At 38.9% G+C, this 15,818-nt stretch overlaps 4 protein-coding genes across 6 annotated transcripts; 1 reads left to right on the forward strand and 3 right to left on the reverse strand.

Annotated features, from left to right (window-relative positions):
• The first annotated feature begins 588 nt into the window (after nucleotides 1-588).
• LOC121252166 lies at nucleotides 589-5,352 on the forward strand. Its single transcript, XM_041151664.1, has 5 exons — nucleotides 589-1,388; nucleotides 1,525-1,592; nucleotides 1,739-3,520; nucleotides 4,097-4,208; nucleotides 4,398-5,352. Exons 1-5 carry the CDS (start codon nucleotides 1,229-1,231, stop codon nucleotides 5,132-5,134), a joined length of 2,859 nt encoding a protein of 952 aa, XP_041007598.1. The 5' UTR covers nucleotides 589-1,228; the 3' UTR covers nucleotides 5,135-5,352.
• A 299-nt stretch (nucleotides 5,353-5,651) lies between these two features.
• LOC121252305 lies at nucleotides 5,652-6,726 on the reverse strand. Its single transcript, XM_041151901.1, has one exon. It carries the CDS (start codon nucleotides 6,598-6,600, stop codon nucleotides 5,908-5,910), a length of 693 nt encoding a protein of 230 aa, XP_041007835.1. The 5' UTR covers nucleotides 6,601-6,726; the 3' UTR covers nucleotides 5,652-5,907.
• A 684-nt stretch (nucleotides 6,727-7,410) lies between these two features.
• Nucleotides 7,411-11,897, reverse strand: LOC121252296 (chloroplastic group IIB intron splicing facilitator CRS2-A, chloroplastic-like). 3 transcript variants are annotated; one of them, XM_041151885.1, is made up of 10 exons: nucleotides 11,708-11,897; nucleotides 10,973-11,210; nucleotides 10,825-10,909; nucleotides 10,650-10,717; nucleotides 9,442-9,492; nucleotides 9,260-9,333; nucleotides 8,413-8,471; nucleotides 8,234-8,310; nucleotides 8,028-8,071; nucleotides 7,411-7,768 (listed from the first exon to the last, which is right to left on the reverse strand). In XM_041151885.1, coding segments are annotated over exons 2-10 (693 nt in total). In that variant the 5' UTR covers nucleotides 11,207-11,210; nucleotides 11,708-11,897; the 3' UTR covers nucleotides 7,411-7,767. The 3 variants fall into 3 exon arrangements, with proteins under 3 accessions (XP_041007819.1, XP_041007817.1, XP_041007818.1); XM_041151883.1 differs by lacking the exon at nucleotides 8,028-8,071; XM_041151884.1 differs by lacking the exon at nucleotides 8,028-8,071 and having other exon boundaries at nucleotides 10,994-11,210; nucleotides 11,708-11,896.
• A 485-nt stretch (nucleotides 11,898-12,382) lies between these two features.
• On the reverse strand, nucleotides 12,383-13,636 carry LOC121252308 (zinc finger protein GIS3-like). The gene has a single exon (XM_041151905.1). It carries the CDS (start codon nucleotides 13,236-13,238, stop codon nucleotides 12,564-12,566), a length of 675 nt encoding a protein of 224 aa, XP_041007839.1. The 5' UTR covers nucleotides 13,239-13,636; the 3' UTR covers nucleotides 12,383-12,563.
• Between the last annotated feature and the right edge of the window lie 2,182 nt (nucleotides 13,637-15,818).

Here is a 15,818-nt window from a genome sequence, read left to right on the forward strand (position 1 = left end):
GATTGCTGGTCTATGGTTACTCTTTTTGAAGACTTTATGTGGAGCTAAACGTAGACGTAAAAGTAGAACAATTACGTGCATGCATGGCTGTTTCGAAGGACATGCCCATCGCTAATCATTAGACCGGGTTTAGCCAAATATAAAGCCAATGTTGGTCGCTCTAAAGTAAAGCGGTGTCACCATCTCTGCTGTATTCTCTCCTCGTTCACTTCTTCTTAATTAATAACATGCAGTCGCAAAACCCATCAACTACTAATTTTCGATAATAACATATACATTTATTTATATTTTCGTATGTTTAAATATGGAAAAATATTTTAATTATAAATTTTTTTTATAAAAATAAATTAAAACTGATCTAATTTAATTATACATTTATCTAATTTAATATGATAAATTAAATCGTAAAATTATTTTTATTGTAAAATTAAATATTTTATAAAAACTATAACATATTTTATTATCATGAAATAGCTGCGTAGGTGTTGACCAATAATCTGGTGCGCGTGGGGTCCTCTCTTTGTCCCCCCTCAGAGCTTATCCTAGTCACTCAACTCTCTCTCTCTCTCTCTCTCTCATGCGCGCTCAGCCCTGTGGCAGAGAGACAGAGAGCCTCACACAGAGTCTCGAGCTTCTTCAATCTGTGGAGCTTTGGCAGCTTTGCGAAGTTTATTCGAAAACATACATAAGATTCCATTCTCTTTCCCCCTTCATCTTCTCTTCTCGTCGACAATCGCTTTCCGAGTTTTGTTGTACCGAAAGCTTTTTGGGCTCAGGTCGTTGTTGTGTGCAGCGTTGTAAATACAGATACTACTGGCAGCGTTCTCTCTCTCTCTCCCTCTCTTTCTCTCTCTTCACCTGTGCTTCGTGGAGCGTGCGTCGTTGTTTTGCTGGCTCCGAAGTGTTGCTTTCCGGATTCAGCTTTTTGGTTTGTTGATTAGATTTGGCATTGGTATTGTTATTTCTGTACGGAAGGTTCATGTTTTAGGATTTGTGCTATCGCTAGTTCCTCTCTGGATTTCGAGTCTGATTGGAGAACTCGGCGCTGTTTCTTCAAAGTTCTAAGAGAGTTAGGGATGTAGTTTCGGTTTCTGTAAATGCATGTTTTAATGACAATGCAAGGTTGGGTTTGAGAAATTTGGAGGCTTTAGTGATTTTTTTTTTTTTTTTTTTGCTTGTATATGAGTGGTTGAGGTGATTTGGGGATTTGTCCTTCCGGTTTGGAGAAATGAATGAGAACACCGGGGACGCGTCGTCCTCTTTGGCCATTACTACAGAGAAGAGGACGCATAGGCCTGGTGGTTGTGTTGGGATCTTCCTTCAGCTTTTTGATTGGAACCGGAGATTCGCAAAGAAGAAGCTCTTCTCCAAGAAGCTCCTTCCTCCAGGTCACTCTCTTATCCACGGGACAAAACCCCTCATTGCTTCATAATTTCTCACTATATTTCTCGCTATGTTCACACAAAAACAAAAATACAAATTTCCCCTTGGAAAAAAAATTGATTTTTGTCTTGTGTGTATTAGTTCGAGCAAAGAAAGCTTCCTCGAAGTTTAAAGGGGATGAGAAGATGCCCATTTCCAAGCTCCATTTGGTATGCATTTTACTTTGTAGAAATATGAGTTCTTGCTGTTTGGTATGTCTCTTGGTTATGAATTTTTGTTTCTGCCCCTCTTCTACTTGTAAAGCTCCTTGTTTATTGTTTTGTAATTTGGCATTCCGGTTATGTTTGAATCATAGATTGCTGATGAGAACAGCGGGGGTTTCCCAAATGTGAAGAAAACTGGAAATCGTCGGTTGGATTTGGAGAAAAAGAATGAAATGCGGACTCCTGGTTTGGTTGCTAGGCTAATGGGTCTTGAATCCATGCCGACTGTGCATCGAGATAAGCCTAAGAAACCTTCATTCTCTGATAAATATGGTATTGAAGAGGAGAAATTTGTGGCTAGTCATGGTGGGCTTTATAAGGAGGAGTTGAATCGGGACGAAGGAGGAACCAAGCAGGAATCGAGGCCTCAGAAGCTTCGAAAGACTGGGCTGTTTGAGGGACAGACAGTAACTAGGTTTGGAGCTGAGGCATTACAAATTAAAAGTGTTTTGTCACGGTCGAGAAAGCACCATCATTATCACCCAAAGCTTGCTTCTCCGGTGAAGAGTTCAAGGATTTCCTCTGGGAGGAATGTGCCTCGAAGCTCTCGATTAATTGGTGCTGCTACTAAGATTTTGGAACCAGGCCTGCAAGCTACAAACAGAGCTAAATGCGCTCTTGCTTATTCAAGTTCTTTGTATCATTCTCCCAAGGATGAGATGGAGACAGAGAGAACCTGGTTTATGTCACCAGATACATTAGAACAACCCAGTTATAATGGGGGTTTAGCCCATCCTTTGATGGGGCAGACATCTTGTACAAATTGTGGTAATTTGGTGGCCTTGGGACCAAATGCAGAGGAAAAGCCATCTGCTTTTTTTGCTTCAAATGTTGTTGCTTCTCAGGATTCTGGATGGAGTAAACCAAGGCCACCTGAATCCTCCCATGAGCAAGAAAGGGAGGCATTTTTCCTAAGAAGTAAGGACCAGGTCGTTCCTCTTGTTGCCAAAGCAAAGGACAATCTACAAGACAATAATGATCCAATTACAGAAAGAGTGCCTCTATCACACGAAGATCAACGGCAATTGCAATTACTGAGCCACACATGCAAGCCTCAAGGAGACAAAACATCTTCCATGGCTTTCAAGCAGAAGGTGCAAACAGTGGATCGAATGTTGTTAGGCAGGGATAAGATTCCACCTAGGTCTAAACTAAGTAATCTGCAGAGCCGAAGAGTCTCATCAGCTGGAAATGCTGCTACTGGGACCAAAGATTTTGTCACTTTGAACCGAAGTCTAACCGGCCGAACCAGGCCCAGGGTGATTAGTAAGGTAGACACTTCTGGGTTTGACACAGTGAAGAAGGTTTGTAATGGACAGGATGAATCCTTACCGCAGTTAAGGACTCCGGTGCGAAAAAGGAGAACAATAAATGCAAGCGGGCAAACTGAAAGTACAGGTTTTGTCAGTTCAACTATTGCAAAAGAAAGAAATGTTTGGACTGATACTTCGAATGGAAAATGCATGGGACTTAATGCTCAATCCATGAACCAAAATATTGTGAGTGGTAGATTAGCTGGTCGAGGAGATGGAGAAAGAGCTGATGGAAATAAGGAAACCGATGTGATTTCTTTTACATTCAATTCCTCTGCAAGGCACAAGACTGGAATTCCTGCAAAAATAGAGGAGAAAATGAGGGATGAAAATGGGAAGATACCTTTTCAAAGGCCATTGCCATTGACAAGAGATGCTTTAGGGGTCCTTCTGGAACAAAAATGGAAGGAATTGACTCGTCAAGAAGATGAAGAGTTGATAAATGGTGCTCCAGTAAAGACATCCGCTGCTATAATTCTCCAAGAGTTAATATCTGCCTTCACAGCAGAGCAACCTTGCTCTCAGGATGGTCATATGTTCAATAAGGATATAGCTTTCAAGGTACTGATCATGCTAGCATCTTTCATAACTTATGTTTGTGTGGTTCAGCCGTGTTGCTTTACTTCAGCCAAATCTTTACTGTTTGGACAATTCAACCCACCCACGCAGAACCAAAAGGCGTTATTATTTTAACTGGGATTTTTAATTCCATATTTTGCCTTTTCTGTCAATGAATGCATGTAGAGATACCATTGGAACACGTATGTCTCAACTTGTAAGCCTATTAAAAATCGTCTTTGGTGGAAACGAATCATTACCTTAACCATTTACTGGGATAATAAAAGTGTCTTTTACCATTAGGATGAAAGGACGACTTGTGTCAAACAGTCGGTTAGCATTTAAAGTGTCTGGAAACTGCTGACAATTAGTTTAATTTGCTCCTTTCTTCAGCTAGGTTTTCCTTGTCGATTAGGAAGAATTTTATATGCCTGCTTGTTTGATTGTTTAATAGCTGGCTTTCAAATATGATTATTATTGGTCCTTTATGCCCTTTGATTTTGTGCTATTGTTGAGTGAATAGTGTTTTAGCAATTGTCTATTCCTAACAAGTGCAGTTTCTCTCGTTTCTTTCTTCAGACTAAAGCAGAGATAGATGGGCTGGTTGGAAGTTCATGTCAAAGTCATCATCTTAGCCCTGGATCTGTTCTTGAGGCCTCGTTTTCTTCTAGTAGTCTGGATGAAAGCCCAGGTGAAAAAAAGCTCTCGAATAACATTCTAGAGATTGGAGGACAAAGAAATACATAGTGCCTTTGTATACCCGCTTTAGATTGACTGATCTCTGAAATGAATTGTTGAAACACATCCTTTTTCTTTCCCATACATATGATTTCAATTTCTTCTAAGTGTTCTTATTTCTGCCTCCAATCTTTGCTTGCAGTTCCCAGACATAGGTTGTGTCCCGACCTTATGGATTACTCCTATAACCAGTTACAACCACTGGCACCTGATGCCGGTTTTTGGGACTCAGCAACCTCATCAAATAAAGGGATGGAAAGTAGACAGATGGTAGTCGATTATGTCAGACATGTCTCGAAAATATTGGACATCCTGAATCTTACTGGGCCAGGGCTGACGGGAATTAAGGTTGCTCAAGCAAAGGAGGTAATCTTGAATGCTGAACTCTTGTTTGGAAATGCAACCCCGCATACTTTTGATGGAATGAAAGGTTTTCTTATTAGCCCTCATCTCCTTGATGGAATGGAATCTTTTGGTCGTACTGCATGGACAAATTATATTGGCTTTATTGGGTTGGAGGACACCAAAGAAAGAAACCACCTACGGACATTTCTTTTTGACTTGATCGTAGAATGTTTAGACTCAAAATATGGTCAATACTGTAACTCCGGATTCAAGACATGGTCAAGGTTGCCATTACACATGGGTACAGAGAAGTTGACTCTAGATGCTGCAGAGGAGGTTAGAAGGTGGACAGATTTGGCTGGGATGATTCCAGATGAGATAATAGAATTGGAGATGAGTCATTCCTTGAGGAAATGGACAGATTTTGATACTGAAGCATTTGAGACTGGTGCCGAAATTGATGGGGACATACTTCAAATCTTGATTGAGGAAATTGTGATGGACCTTTTGGATGGCAGGCCAGGTTCCTTTTGAAATTTCGTATGCTGACTCACCAGACCTTCTCCGTTAAATAAACCATGAAGATTTTGTACAAACTGATCAATTGTATTTATTGAAAGTGGCTACTGGATTGAAAAGATTAGCACTGTCCAAAAAGACAGGCCTTCTTGGATGTAACTTGTCTTGAAATAGCCAAACCGTTTGTAAAATGGTTTTTGTTTAGTGAAATTTCAGTCTGGGATAACTCACTCCGAAATGAGCCTGTCCATTGTTTCAAAGCAGGATTGTTACAATTTTATAAGAACAGTCAGAAGGATCTCTTTTGTGGCTTGGTCATCGACAAATGGTTAATTTTGTAATAATTATAATTTTCTATTTTAAATACTTTTATAATTATGAGAGAGAGATACAGACATAACAAGTGGAGCTCGACCTTATACCATCTACAGTAGCATTTAATGCAGTGAGTCTAAAGATTGAATGCCAATTAACCCCTTTTTTCCATAAAGCTTTTAGACGGAATTTCAAACAATACAGACAGATGGCCATGTCCTCAAGTCTTTAAAATCCCATTACGGAAGAAGAGAGAGAGATCCACGGGATCTCCATCAGTATGTTACAATCATATCTGACATTCACATCCATAGCTAAAAGAAACAACTTCATCTTCAACATCTGGAGAACGCCGTGAAAGATTACTCTAAAAAACTCGTGAAACAAACCCAATTCCAAATAAGAAAAGAAGAACGAATGAATTGTAAATCCTATATGAAAAAATACCGCCAGGTCCGCCACGACCGGGACGTTCAAAACTGTCTGTACCCCAGAACAGTCTTCCCCATCCCTCTTCTGCTCCTTCCACCCCGGTTTTCTCCATTAATTGCATTCGCCGCGGTCGAGGACAGCCCTTTCAATTCCTCAACACTAGCATAGCTCTTCCTTGCCATCAATCCCCCAGCACCACCACCCCTCTTCTCCCCTGCACTTGCCGACTTGCTCCCTCTTGAATTGGACAGAACCCCATTAGCTTTGGACCAGTTCTTTGATGGCGGTGTCATCTCTTGCACTGATGGAAGGGTCATCACCGGCTTCCGGTTCTCTTTTCGCAATGCTGCTGCGAAATCGGGCACCGACTGCGCAAGAAGGGAGGACCTTTGGGGCCTAGAGACAGAACTCCCTTGAAACTTTACCTGTTTCTTTGGAGGGGTTAGCTTTGGCTCGTACGGTTCCGGTTCATGTTGCTTTATTTCCTTCATTCTTAGCTTTGCTTCTCGCAGCTCAGCGTAAGCACGGTATCTGGGGCCTCTCTCCATGATAAAGCTCTCCGTAATGAGTCTGAGCGGAACGGGTTGATTGGAGTTTGAATTCTGAGAGCGGATGAGAGATATGGGGTCGAGGGCGTGGAAGAGAGACTGAAGCACGGGATTCGGTTGATGGGTTTGCGGCAAAGAGCCGTTGGTCTCTGCCATTGCTGATGAACTTGAGGTTCGGCAGAGCATCGATTGACTGAATAGCTTTTGTAGTTTCTTATTGGGGTTCTCTCTTCACCTTTTGTAATTAAAAATTTGATCTTGCAACGGTCTGATAGACTCAGGAGAGGGTAAGGGACAGAGAGAGATAAAGATAGGCCCGTGCGTCACTTTCCAATCTTCTTTTTAACCTTTTGGGAAGTTTCAACGTTCTAATTGAGGCCATTTTAAAAAAAAAATAGAAAAACAAATTGATCGAGTCCATAACAACCGTCTGATTAGTTGGTATTCATGATGGACGTTTAGGATCTACCCGATTTTATAGGATCCCATAGGGATGGGATTCTTCAAGTTTAGGGTTTTTGGTAGGGAGTGCCTGCGGACCATTCATGGATCGTACGTTGAGGGCAACAACAAAGTCGTTTTTTCAAACAAAAATTATAGATATAAGCTCCACCCTGCTATTTAAAAATATATAATTTTATTTTTTTACAGATATCATATTGAATTGAAATATAAAATATAAAGATAAATAAAATTACATATTTTTAAGTGGTATGTAGATTAAACTTCTGTGTAACACAACTCTTTTTCAAAAGGACATTTTTGTTGTGATTTTGACAAAAAAGTTGCCAAGTCGGCCATTTGATCGATTTACATATGGCTGCAAATTAGGCTCCTTGTGACCAAATCGTATATAAGAAAGGGTCCAAACTACACTCGTAGTCTGAAGAATTCAGCAAGCTTTTTTTTTTTTTTTTTTTTTTTTTTTATACTGGAGTTACGTCAATCAGGCCATAAACCTTTGAAGGACGAACAAGCATTTTAGTGCACCTTGCATGACATAAACTTCCATCAATTGGGGAAATTAAGTTTAACGTGCTATAAAAAAATTGTGAAAGATTATTACACCTCTTCGGTTGCTGGTATAAGGAAGAATACTGCAGGAAGTTTCACCTCCTGGCTCAAAGATGAGAAGCAACCAACCGAGCAAAACACGCAAGGATAACGTCGATAGGCGACTTGTAATAGCGTCGGATTGACTATTTGTATCTTTCTTCAATCCTTCCATCCGTTAGAATCAGACTTTATGATACTTGTATTTCTGCCCCAAATTAAATCTATTGATGTTTTCACTAAATCCACGGAGTACCAGGCTCCTGACAGCCTCAACCCCTTGTTCAAGGGCTGCATCAATCTGTCCAGATAGCTACTGACAGTTAAAAATCTTTGATAAGTACTACTCTACAAAATTAAAAAAAAAAAAAAAAAGTGAAAATGCAGACACATGCACCAAGATATACACTTGAGCAAGCAACTCCACAAAATTTCATGCGGTGATTAGAACCATCTTAACAGCCACATGCACCAGAGGAACATAAATTTAGCCTAGTTAGTATATCGTTTTCTTTATTGGTAAGTTAAACACTTGCTGCGATCTTAAATGCCACACCCACCATGCCATTCTCTTATAGGAGGGGGCTGGAAGGTGCCATTTGTCCTACAGATTATTGTGGAATACCAAAACTATTAATGCCTCAGACTAGCATAATTTATGCAGGAATGCAAAACAGTTAGAAGGACCCAAATAAGATATATATGACGTAGCATATATTTCCAAAGGCAGAGAACACTAGGCAATACCACGTTGACAATAACAAACCTGTTTGCGCTCTACTGAACTAAACTTCTGGAGAAGAAAAGCTTTTAAGTCCATGGTTCCAGGGGGATTTCCGATGCCTGCAAACATGAAGAGTCTTGAACTTTTCGATGACGGGATGTGGAGCTCTCCAAATTAAGGAAATACTTTTGTATGCAAGTGATGGTACTTAAGGGACTGACCTATGCACAACCGAGGAAATTGTCGACAACCATCCAAATGCTCCATTACGCTCCTCATTCTGTAAAAAGAGATCCACTAGTTATAGAATATTCTAGCCATGAATGAGAGATTTATTAACTCTTAGAATTAAGATGCTATGAGGCAATTGAATGAATGGTAAAACTGGATAAACCCATCAAGTTTTTCTTAACTGAGAGAAGAACGAGTTTAGCTGTTTCACTTTAATTACATGGATTCTATTTGATGTAAACGTTTGGAAGCTGTCAACACTACTGCCCTTTCTAGAATCAACATACACGACTAATACAAGATAGAAAACACAAAAATTAAATGATTGTAGTTTTTTTTTAATTTAAATAATAAAAAATGCAGTTATGTTAGTTTAGTTGGAACTTGGAAGTATAAACCCAAATAAACTCAAACTTGTCAACATGCAGTCATATGTATGTGTGTGGGAAATTACATAGCTAATATCTCCCCCATTTCCACGAAGACAAAATCTCTCCCATTCCAGCAAGGCTGCTAGACTATGTCGGAAAAGAGAGATTACTAGAAACCTATAATCATTAGAAGAAGACAGTTCATATTGCATGCCAATGGCTTTGAATTCAATGGTATTCCCAACCTTTATAGGTGAGAAAAGTAAACCCTTGGGTTATGTAGACCCAAAAATAAACACTTCATTTTAACACACTTAGCAACGCCCATTAATTTGTAACATAATAACAGATATGTTGGCAGACTAAACACCTCATCTGCTAGGTTGCTAGTAAAAGTTTTCCCTGCTAGAATACAATATCCTTAACACCATACTAATTATCAGACAAGTGATATCCAGGAATATACCCATTATGATGGCCATGTCCTCCTTTTGGCTGAAGCCTCAAAACACCACTTGGTAAGCTCATCTCATCATAAACCTACATGGGTAGGTCGGGATAAAATATATTTTCATAATAATCTACTTAAAGTGTCATGAAAAGTTATTTGTCAACCAAGACAGTGGATGAAGGTATTAAAATGCATACCAATAAAATATGACGCAATGGTACTTGATAATATGCGGCAAGTGGCCCAACCTTATCGATGGTGAAAAGAAAAGAAAAGGTCAGGGATAATATATGAACATCTTAAGGTGCCTAGGAATGAAAACACGTGCATATCCACTTATTCTACCAATGAAAGGGGGAGACATTTGATTAGAGTATAGAGATAAGATAGAGTAAAACAAACACAACACAGACAATCGTAATAATATTGATATGCTGAATCAACATATAACCATGCCCAAGGTATTTACTGTCATCATCTGATAAAGATGTTTAATCAACATCAAGATATCATTTATTCATTTACTACATGCCAAAACAAGGTATAATTGTGTTGTGGTATAATTTACCACCCGTACGGAGGGAAGATCTGATACTATTTACTTAAAGTGAGCATTACATAGGCAGGACTCTGTAGTCCTCATGGTGAGTACCTTTCTACCAGAACTATAGTTGGCTCAAAACAACTGTAGAACACAGTAGCATGCTCTTAAAAGGCATTAGTTGAAGCATAACCAAAAAGATAAAGCCCATCAATTTAAATTATGATTGAGTGGTCTAGATCCGCAACGTTGATAAGTTACAACAATAATTTGGAATGTGTAGCTCGTACTTTAGTTGGGTTGGGGGGGGGGGGGGGGGGGGGGGGGGGGGTTAGAATTATGGTGTAGGCATTTATATGGATTTAACAAGAAAAACACCGGCAAAGCCACCCATGACCTTCTGCATAAATCAATGGTAACAGAAGATAAATGATACAGAATACCATTATGCAAAATCCACATATGATTCCAATGGAATTCACTTGGAAATTCCAAATTATCCTTTATGAAACTAAAAAATGATTTGCCTTCCAACATCACACTCACCATGCTTACCCTGCTAGTGATTGAAGGAAAAAGAGGAGGAACAGACCATATTATACAAGCAAGTCAAGGTTATTTAGTACCATGGAAGTATTTTTGTCGTGAGAAAAATCTTTCTTTTCAATTCTTTTTCACCTACATCATTTCCATTTGATGTGTTTTATCCATTCACCTAATGGTGCACATTGTCATTCTAATAATTTTTTTAGCCCTCAAAGAGAAGTTTCATATGTTGGCTGTGAAGAAAACATATGTACCCATCAAGACATTGATAAAACTAAGAAACCAAACTATAAAATGAAATATAAGATAAGAACAAACTGCTTCTCCACTGTAATTCACGTAAGCTTGAGGCTTTGCCAATAAAATCGGCACCTCGCCAATGGAACCTGTACTGATCACAAAAGGAAATCAGGATAAACATCACTCCCAATGAAAATGGAAACTTGAATATAAAAAAATGACCAACATGAGTAAGAATAGGGCTGATGAGCACCTATTCCAATTAAGGTCTTTGACTGTATTGTGTTCATTGATATGCCCTCTGCTCGTGAAATGCTATCGATCATTTCAAAACCAACCTGATAAATAGAATACCAATTACTAAGATGGAACAAAGGAAAAAAAATATAAACGTGAAGTACCTTCTGGAAGTATTGCATTACATTGTGCCTTGTACCATGGTACTTATTACCAGGGTTTCCCAATCCAACGATCAACCAAGGAGTATACTCCATTTTTGCACCATTGCTATTATCCGGCAATGAAGCACGTATAGAAAGCCTCGCTGGAACGGAACGCTTTCTGAGAAAATGAGGGCAACTGGCGCTTCTTGGATAGGATATGCAAGAATTTGGGGCCGAGACCGCATACAACATTGACCTATACACCAAAAGCTACCACACTATCAAATGGTTGGTTTCCACGGTTTGAATAATGAGGCGTCAACGATTAATTTGTCACTTAGGAGCTACAAAGAAATTCTTATATTTATTTCCTTTTGCTCCCCTTTTGTGGGCATCGAGTTTTGAAAACAATATTTGGCGAGTGTTGAAGAATTTAACTCGGCTAAGCCAAATCGTTATATTGATGAAAACTTCAGCATTCGAACTCGGTGGCGAGGTTTGTTTTCATTTTATGCATTTCTTTTCCAACATTTTCTCAGCAACCAAACGGGGCCAAAAGGACAAGAAACATATGAGCACGTAATTGCAACTTTTCATTCAAACCCAACATTGACCCCAGCCAGTTCTAATTACAGAGCGAAAAGCACAGCCAAAACAAGCTGTTTTTCACTTCTAAAATACCAAGTATCGGAATTTTAAAGTGCAAAAGATAAAATAAATTACAAAACAAAAACAACAATAACGGAAGCGAACCTCTTTGTAATCTGGACACTTGAATCGAAGAAAAGTAGGGAAGTTGCAAAGACAGAAGCAGAGGCTGAGAGTTCAGTTCAGTTCAGTCTGAAGCTTCGAAGGTTGTTGCGCTTTTGGTTTGGGAGCTGTACTGATAGATAGTATTTGGAAAAACAAAAAATACGGATTAGAGGATAGCACGAAGTAGAATCTTTTCACCTTTTTTTTTTTTTTTTTTTTTTTTTTTTTTTTTTTTTTAAGTTTTTAATCTGGGCTTCCAAACAGTACTGGATTGGCCCATATGCGAGCGTGATGGATTCGGCCCAAACCTTTTTCTGTAACATTTGTGTGAAGTTTAAGTAATGACAATATTTTTCTTTTTTTTCGAGTTATGGGGTAAATAACTGCTGATGAGAAGAATTATTCTTAAGTAATACGTCTCTAAAGTTTTCTTTTAAGAGTAGAAAAGAAAAATGTCAAAAAAATGACATCTTTATTATACTTGCATCTTATTATGCTGATGTAACTATCCATGAGTTCTTGATTTTGTTTTTTCATTTAAAAAAGACTTGATTGAAGTGCTGATAGATGATGATGTTACATCCATTTATATATATATATATATATATTTAATATATATATATAAGGACAAAATGGAAGAGAACAAGGGTAGGAGACAAAAAATGAAAGTGGTAGATAATTTTGGATTTTTTTATTTCATTATATATATATTTTTTTATTTTTTATTTTTTTGGGAGAGAATGTACATGACATTGTTTCACTCTTGAAAGTTGGAAAATTGGAAATCGACATGCCCAAGGATCCTAACTCCACATATTTCCCTTAAGAATCAATATGGGCTTGACTCAAGACCAACTTATGGCCCTCTAGGTCCAAGGCCAAGTTGCAAGTCCAGGCCCAAACCTCTGTCAAAGTGCGAACCTCCACCATCTCTGACAAACCCACTCCCCCCCGGCACAATTCCGGCATGGTTCCCGACCCCATGGGAGAAAACCGTCATCATAGGCTCCCCAACTCCCCCGGCGGCATAGACACGCCTTCCAGGCACCGAGGTCGTAGCCCCGGAATGATACACGCCACCGCTTGGCAGGGTGAAAGCTGGAGTGGCTGTACCTGCATGAGACATGAGAAACCACGAGGGGGACTGTGGCGGCGCCCCCACCGCCGGACCAAGGAAGTGTGGTGGTGGCGTGAAGGCTGATATTATCGGGGTTTGCCGGAGGTGTGAAGCAGCACCCATCTGGTTTCGACTGGCTTGCATTTGTGCGCGCTTTAGTAGCTGTCTTTCTTTCTTGTGGGCGTTTTGATGGCCTCCCAATGCTTGTGAGTTGGCGAACTCGCGGCAGCAGTATTGACACTCGAATTTTCGGCCTTCGGTAGATTGGAAAGCTTCTGATTCATGTAACCTAGATGGGGTTTTGCTTGAATCTGAGTCGTTTTCTTCAGAAACGTTCTGGATTTTGAAGCCAAAGAGTTTAAGAGGTGTGGTGATGGAAGTATTTGGTTCTGATAGATAATCAATCTCAGCCATGAGAGAGAGGGAGAGATCACTTCCAGAGATCAGAGAAGCAGATCAGAGGGTTGGAAGTGGATGACTTGGTAGTGTCTGCATGTGGAGCTAGTAGCTATATATATAGGATAAAAAGTTTGGGCGCTGTATAACTTAGAGATCGCTAATCATTAGGGGGATGCACAAAAGAAGAGGAACAAGAAAAGAGAGTGTGTTAGTTGCGAAAATCCCAAGGAGAAGAAAAGTTACATATATACCTTACTACCTAATATCCGGAAGGAACCCAGAACAAGAAAACTAACGATGGATGGTACGTAGATTATCATTTATAGTATTATACTTATCATAGCACTCTACAGAGATCACAGAGGGAGGGAAAGCTTTAAAATAATGATGTATTTTGCTCTGAACTCTATATGCTAGCTAGCTTGTGTACGATCTGGTATAAACCTAACACCGGCCATCTGTCTCCCACGTAGTTTTTCCATGACCCACATGTCGAGCGTAACCATCTGCATGTTTACTGTTGCCCAGGTAGTTTAGAAAAACTGACGCCTAATATACCATGAACTCCATGGAAAACTCGTTTTTTAAGAGCTTTGTAAGCGTTAGAGGAAGAGTGTGTGATGACTTGAAAGTAATCAGGGAGGTATATACGTGGGTCCACCATGACGTATCATGCTACACATGAGCTAGATTATCTCAAGCATGCTAATTGCGTGATTGACGTTGAGTTCCTCTTTATTTATTAGAGGAAAATCTCTTCGAATCTTACTGACTACCATGATTTGGGTTAATCAAAGTCTTGCTTTTTATACAAAAGCTTCAAATGCTAATTAATCGCCCGCTATACCTATGGATCCATTGTGATTGGTTCAAGAAAATGCTTGTCGTCTCCAGATACATGATCTCTCTCCTGCGCGCGTGGTCGATTCAACAGTTTAATTACATGCATGATATGAAAATTATAAATACAAGAATTTGGTTAGAATGAGGTGACTGAAATGATAAAGTTTATCTTATCATTGTGTTTATAATTGTGGATGAATGTAAAATATTTATTAACTTTATCTATAACAATATTAAGTTTAACTAAAAGTCTTAGAATTTGTTTAGATAAGTCAGTTATGTGAAAATCGAGTCTATAAAGATCTGCATTTATCCAGAATAAAAGATTGAAATGAAATCAATAGCTGCAGCGAAGAATTATTACGAAATGTCAGCAAACCGTTAAGAGACGTTCTCGCGACAGACTTGATCCTTTAGTAGAGTCCTACCCCAACTGGAACTCTTTCCAAACTTTATATTTAAATAGATTCAATTTAATAGCTCTTTAAGGAGTTTTAGCCATGAATTTTTGAGAGGATATTTTGTGTGCTTGAGAGAGAAAATTTCCTTGAGAATTTTCATCTTATTGTTCATCTCTACTTGAGTGTGATCGGGCTCCAAGTTTGGAGGATCGTTGATTGGATTTCAACCACTTGAGTTCCAGGAGAAAAGACAATATTTCAAGATCATCAGATGTTTTGACTGCTATTGTAATGGTAGATAGACATCTGGTCAAGTAAGAGAGTCAATTGATTAAGGTTTTGTAATTGAGAACTTAATTGTAATTTGATTTTCAAATAATAAAATTGTCTTTTTTGGGTTTAGTTGTCCTGTAAGGTTTTACCTTTGAGGGGTTCTTCAAATAATTTCCCTTCGTAACCAATTGTTGCGTTATGCAAATTTATTTATTTATTTCAAGTATTTGATTGTTTAAATAATCACAAGATTGAAAACTAATCAAGTTGTTCAAGTGAATTGATATACAATCTCGTGAATACACAGGAGTACATTGGAAATTTCAAAAACAGTCAAGACATTAATAAACATCATGAATATATGGTCATATATTATCATTTCATCTGAATTTAAGTCATCACTAAACCTCTTAACTTGTCTTTTCTTGTCGAAGCTGCCTTTTTTTTCTTCAGATTCAAATTACATTGAAGCCGGACCTGTACGTGATACATCTTCTCCTAATTGCTTACCAACAACTCCTCCAAACAAAGACCAGGCATGCTTAAAGCGATTGACAATGAGGCTAATCGAAGTGGGAACTAATTTGGGTCTTTTGTTGTGATTCGTCCTATCCTACCTGACCGAGCAAGTCCCAATCAGTTTTTGGACATATAGAGTAGTGAATTAGGGCGACTGCGAGTAGAACACTAGTACTAGATTCACGAAGAAAATTAATGAGACAAGGCACATGGGGCCATCCCCTCCATGCATGAAAACACATGTAAGTGGAATGAGCCCACAAATCTATTGTACTGGATCTCTCCCTCTCTCTCTCCGATCTCTAGATGTGATCTCGCTCCCAGGTTATATTAGTTCATGATGAGAGACTGTTTCATGATAATGAAGTACTACTCGATATATGATCGTTTTGTTATTGTGTAATTGTGCTTTCTAATAAAAAAACACGACCCTAAGAGTACTTGTTCTTCGTGCTTTCTCGAGTATATGATTGAAGTAATGCAGCTGTTAACGTTTAAAGATTTCCTGAATCTCCAAACATGGCCCACTAGGTCGTGCTTTCTAATGAAAATCTAAGGA

This window comes from Juglans microcarpa x Juglans regia, chromosome 2S, assembly GCF_004785595.1.
Source record: "Juglans microcarpa x Juglans regia isolate MS1-56 chromosome 2S, Jm3101_v1.0, whole genome shotgun sequence".
Taxonomy (NCBI): domain Eukaryota; kingdom Viridiplantae; phylum Streptophyta; class Magnoliopsida; order Fagales; family Juglandaceae; genus Juglans; species Juglans microcarpa x Juglans regia.